General features: G+C 43.8%; 1 protein-coding gene across 3 annotated transcripts in view; it reads left to right on the forward strand.

Annotated features, from left to right (window-relative positions):
* The window catches only part of Pgant5 (polypeptide N-acetylgalactosaminyltransferase 5), a 276,290-nt gene extending 270,587 nt beyond the window's left edge, over positions 1–5,703 (forward strand). For all 3 annotated transcript variants that reach the window (XM_084594794.1, XM_084594795.1, XM_084594796.1), the window contains 2 exons: positions 725–958; positions 3,853–5,703. In XM_084594794.1, the coding sequence (XP_084450920.1) occupies positions 725–958; positions 3,853–3,999 (381 nt within the window). In that variant the 3' untranslated portion in view covers positions 4,000–5,703. The remainder of the gene's footprint in view (positions 1–724; positions 959–3,852) is intronic.
* The last annotated feature ends 297 nt before the right edge of the window (positions 5,704–6,000 follow it).

Here is a 6,000-nt window from a genome sequence, read left to right on the forward strand (position 1 = left end):
AAACATCATACTTGAAAATCTGGCGAATCAACGTACACAGCAGTTAGTGCACGACTGTCATTGCTGAAAATGTGAAAAAGAGTCTGTGCACTGATTGCTTGGTGAGCACGATATGTACATAATCTGAAAAGTTTTATTGTAATTTGAAATGTGGCAACCAGGACTGCAGGGCAGAAGTTCGAAGCACTAGTTTGATTTTAGTGTCCCTTTGACTTGGGCATTAAATTCCTTAATTCACAGTAATAATTTTTATTTCTATAAATTTTCAGGTAACTCAGCACTGCTTGCACTACAGCGAAGTTCTTTTTCTCTTGATCAGTTTTAAAGAAATATACAAATGCCAGAAAGAAGTTAGTTTTCCTCACCAGGAAAACTGTGATTTTGAAACTATCCCAGGCAGCGTAACCCATTGGCCCAATATGGCACTATGTTGGTAATGGTCGGCTCAGCATAGGGCCAATGCATTGCCAGCACAGTACCAATATTGAACTGAGTGTGTGTGCCCCATGAGATGAGACGTCTGTCCTCCTTTCGAGTTTTGTCAGTGGTCTGTTACTGAAGTAAACAAAAGTTTCTAAGCAATGCTGATGGGTGTATAAGAAGAGATTCTAGTACACTTACTTTTGACTGCTGGAGGTTCTTGTATTGCAAAAGGGTCAGACCTTGCAATGCATGCGTTCTTTCGCTTCTCTTCTTCTGCCCTTCCACTACCTGTATCCACCAGATCAAGCATGCGGAGTCCCCCAACTGCCTGGACACATTTGGACGCAAAAGTGGTGAGAATGTGGCAGTCAGCGCGTGCCATGGCATGGGCGGCAACCAGGTGTTCGCCTACACTAAGCGGCAGCAGATCATGTCTGACGACAACTGCCTGGACGCCTCTTCTCCGCGAGGTCCTGTGAAGCTCCTGCGCTGCCATGGCATGGGGGGCAACCAGCTCTGGATCTACAACAAGGAGGTGCGCCTGCTGCATGCACTATCATTGATCCTGTTCGCTTAAAGGCCAAGCAGAATTGCCACTGAAAATAATTCATATCAAGTTATTGCTGATAAGTGGCAAGCAGGCCTCATTAATCCTCTATTATGTACCATCAGTTCACTGATTTTTCAGATCTTATGGCAACCGTGCTAGAAAAATTGGGTTTCAAAATATCAAGTTCTGCCGAAAATGAAGAAATCACTTTAAATCCCTGTTTTTCAGCTCCTGGAGGAAAGGAGTGGTTATTTTGTGCATGTTATGGAGTTCTATTTGAATCTAGGTGATAACACGCATCATCTGCACAGATGACGTGACAGCAACTGTTCGCAAGTTCAAGTTGCATAGTCCTTGCTTGAAGAACTTTGACATATTGTTTCGTTCCTTGACTGTGCTTTGACTAATATGCCCCTGAGAAACTTTGCTGGAGTCTCTTTGCATATTGGAGGTGAAAGGACCCAGTGCGGACGAGTTCCATCAGTTGTGGTGGCAGTTGAAGTTTATGCAGGTTATGACACCCAGCCGTGACATAAGTTTGTGAACATATATGTAGCCGTTTACAAAGCCATGCAGAGTATTTGCGTTGTCATTTAATATGGCTTCTTTTTAGGTTGAATTTCGAAAAATATGGATCCACCTTGAAGCTTAAGCTAATTGTAGTTTCACTGTGCATTGGATTAAAAAGTGAATCCTAAATATTTTACTCACAGTAGTCGCAATGCATCTGAACTTCATTGCTTTTTTTGCATTGACTCTATGGGGCACATTGCAGTGTCGTGAGAAAGTCCAAATAACCAAACATATCTGAACTAAAGGGGATGAAACTTTTAGCTGGCAACAGTCCGTCATATTTAGAGAAAAGAAACAGAGTATTTATTTTTCAAGCTCTTTAATTGTGGCACAGTTGCCTTTTTTTTTTTTTTTGCTGTTTATTTATATGGCCAGCATTATAGATACGTAGTACTGTATTTACACGATTGTCAGCCGACCCCTCTTTTAGAATTCGAAAATCAGAAGTGGGGGAGGGGTCGACTTAAAATCAAAACCAAAGCATAGCACCCTTATTAAGAGCACGATAAAAACTATATCGGGTAGGATACGGCGAATTTATTTCCTCCACAGCTTCAAGTGCAAAATTAAGTTACTGTGCATGCTTCTCAGGGAGAATTTTTCTTTTCTAACTTTTACTGCGCAGCGCGAACTGCACCTGCAGAAGCGCCGATTGTTTACGGAAGAGCCACTTTTCAAATCACGGTGCCGCTCACTTTTTGCGCGTCAATCGCGTCGGGTCCCGTCACACAGCGTTGAGTTCGTTGAGTTCGTGCAAGGTTCACGTGCTCGCACTTTTGACTTTGTGACCGGCCACATGCTTTGTCATGGGCTTTTCAATCCAAAAAGCGTTTGGTGCTTGTTTCGCGCAGCATTCAAGAAGGCGGCTATCATTTATGCCGAAGAAAGAACTGCGTTGTGGGCCGCAAGTTCGAAGGTTCTAAACGGGTTATGCGGGAATGGCGGTGGCAGTGAGATTTTTGATTGGATTGGTAAAACGTTTATTTGGGCCTGCAGTAGAACGCGCGCTAGCGCGCGCGCGCTCCGGACGGCAGTGAGACAAAAATTTTCAACACCAAGTGAAGAGGCTTCTGAGGGATACAGTTGGTATGCTATCCAGAGCTGGAGGCTAAGCTTGCAACGTGTATCAGAGAAATACGTGATTTGAAGTGGAGGCAAGTAGTACAGCCAGGCAATAATTTTTGCCTTGCGATTTGGGGAGCTGGGGGTCGACTTACAATCGTGTAAATGCAGTATATGGTCATAGATACTGTGGCTAGCAGGGAAAGCAATGCCACGGAACTCTCAATAAAATACTAGATAAAGGATCAAACAATTTAACAAGTATCCTATGAGGCGATGACAACTTGTCTTCACCTGCTAGCATCCTTTCTATCATTACTTTTAACCTGGAAGCAGAAAATGGGGAAGGCATCTTGGCCCGAAAGTGCCTGTATTCTGCTTCGATTGTACTTCAGTGAAGTTCAACTCTCTGTATGCCAAAAAAACACACATAGTAAAAAGTGCCAAATTTTGCTGCACATAGTACAGTAATAAAAAAGGAGGTGAGTAACTAACTTTCCCACTAAACACTCGTTAGTGTTTCCACGGGAAGCACTTCTGCGCACCAGACGACATGAGTATGTGGTCTGGTGTGGGGCTATTTTCTAGAGGCCTTCGATTTTTTATGGGCCATCTTTCTTACGCTTGCTTTTATGAACCTCTTTGAGATCAGGAGTGTTGCCAATTATGAAGCTCTTCCACATCAACTTTTTAAGTCCACAGAACTTCAGTTCTCATCATTATGTGTTGGCGAATCCTTCTGCACTTTGCGACGACACTGTATGTATTTTTAGTCTGGCCCTGATGGAGCCAAAGGCTTCTACTTTAGTTGAAGATTATGCAGAGAGCTGTGGAACTGAAAATGGTAGGTGCAACATAGATAGGAAGCGTGCAGAGTAAGTCAGAGAAATAACTAGAGTTAATGACGTTCTAGTAGAAATCAAGAAGAAATGGGCATGGGCAGGGCACATAGTGCGAAGAGAGGATAACCGATGTTCGAAAAGGGAAACAGATTGGATACCAAGGGAAGGAAAGCGTAGCAGGTGGCAGGAGAAGATTAGGTGGGCGGATGAGGTTAAGAAGCTCGCAGGGGTCAAGTGGATGCAAGTGGCACATGACCGGGTTAAGTGGAGTAATATGGGAGAATCCTTTGCTGATAACGATGATGGAGCCAACTAAGTGCCTTCAAAGCTAGTACAATTCTTTCCTCCTTGTTTCGGTTTTGCTTTGCAAGACACGCCTCTTTTGTGTCTCATATGTTATAGGAGCAGTCGTTCAAGCACGTCAACACGGCACGCTGCCTAGATCAGCCCCAGCCAAGTGACCCCTCCCTGCCTGTTCTGAGGGAGTGTGACGGCAGAGCTTCGCAGCGGTGGATCATGCAGGGGAAGTTTAAGTGGCAGGCCTCCTAGGGTGTCAAACAGCAGAACCACTCCCCCCGCCTGGCAAACCGCAACCGCGAAGGCAAGCAAGCCTGCCAGCGAGAAACGGAATGGGCAGCGACCGCGGGACTTGGCTGCTGCTGCTCTTTCAGAACCTGGAATCGTTCCTGGGCACCTGGTACATGCGTGCCTTCTTTGTTGAACTTGTGGGAGATGACGACGGCTGTGCACGAACACGCGCTCACTTGCCCGTTCATTGGGCTACTGCAGGAGGTGACCACATCTGGAGAAACAGCTGCAGTGAAATATACGTGAACACTCTGCGGAGCATCTGGAAGGGTTTTCAACCATATTTCAAGCCTTTAGCGAATCGTGCTGCACTTCTTAGCGGTCTTTTTTTTTTTCTTTTGTAATGTAGTTCAGAAAGCACTGCGAAAACTTTTCTTCACTCGCAAACACTCTCGCTGCAATGAGAGACAAGAGATGGTAGAATGTGGCATGTTGTGGCTATGAAGGATTTCCAAGTAGTACGTATTTGTTCAACAACGTTGTCACCATACTGCTACTCTATCATGGCAAATGATACCTTAGCAGATTTGTTTGTTGGTTGACATATTGACTTTCTAAAAAGAGGGCAGTTGGGTTTTCTGCAGTCGCTTTGGTACAGGGGACGAAAACTACATGCATGCATCAATTTTAATGCTGTCCCAAAATTTAGGAAAGCTTCACACGTGTGAATTGCGCTTCATGTATCGCTTCGCAAGTTGCTTGAAGCTGGAGAAAACCTATGTGGATAAGAATGCTTCTGCACTGCAAGACTCCACGTCGTCAGCTGCCGCCACCTCGTGCAGTTTTTGCACAGGCTGTGATGCACCTTTTCTTGCAGAGACTGCCTCTTTCACAGACCGGATGTGATTATGTGATTCTTCTGTGGTGGTGTGTGCCTGTTTTACCACATTCCTCAGAATGACTGCCTGTGGAACGCCAGGACAGAAGCCACGTGCACATAGCAGTGTTCCTATATTGCTTCCAACACCTGGGCTGTGTGCGTGCTTTTTTTTTCTTGCAGTTTTTCATCATTCCTTGTGACTCTTACAGAGACTGTGCTATTAGCAGAATGTTGCAGCAGCAGCAGAAATGCTGGAATGCAAATGGGCCAAGTTAATTTTGCGTACTGCATAGTTGGCGTGATCTGTCCTCACCTTTCTGCTCGTGTCCCTGTGAGGAATTACATGAATGGGAGAACTGCAACGGTTGTGTGCTCCCATGCTCCGGTGATATTCACTCCAAATGTAAAAAAAAAGAGAGGATGCAACCAAACATTGTTAGGTCATCCGCGCTGCACACCATTGTCGAGATCAAGTTGTGCATGTTGCAATGTACCATTATTGTTATGACGGACCATGTCGTTCTTTTTTTGTCATTGTATTCTTTCATGGTAGGCTCAAGGGCAGTTTCTTGTTATCAAGTGCTAATTTGTTGTTCAGAGTCCCTTTTTTGTGAATGTTTGGAAGCGTGGCAATTTAATTTCGTCTTATTTTTCATGATCACATTCTTAGAATGTTGTAGCTGTTCTTGAATCTTGCGGCTTTGTCCTCCTTCAAAGAAAAATGAATTGCTTTTGAGCTTGTAAACTGGGTGTCGAATCTTTAAACTGCAGCAATACTTGTGAAAGGTGAATGTGTTACAATGGCTTGGTTCCTAAAAGTAAATTACATCAGTACGTTTCGATCAGTGATGTGTCTGCATCCTTTTTTGACTTGAAGCATTGCAAAGCTTTTCTCTCTCAATCTCACACATTCTTGATCTGCAATTTTTAAATTCTTAAATTATCAAATCCTCATTCACTGAAAACTTGGTCACAGATTTGGAACAGATGAGACTTAGCAAATGGTAGGTATGATTTTTGTGTGGGCAAATGTCCTCATTAAGCTGAAGATTCTTCTTTTTGTATTATAAAAACCTCGTTATGTTTTTTTTTTTAATGCGGGAAAAAACGTATTATCCAGGAAAACGTATAATCTGAATTGT

The sequence above is a fragment of the Amblyomma maculatum genome, chromosome 2, assembly GCF_055883805.1.
Source record: "Amblyomma maculatum isolate TAMU_Amacu chromosome 2, ASM5588380v1, whole genome shotgun sequence".
In the NCBI taxonomy this organism is placed as follows: domain Eukaryota; kingdom Metazoa; phylum Arthropoda; class Arachnida; order Ixodida; family Ixodidae; genus Amblyomma; species Amblyomma maculatum.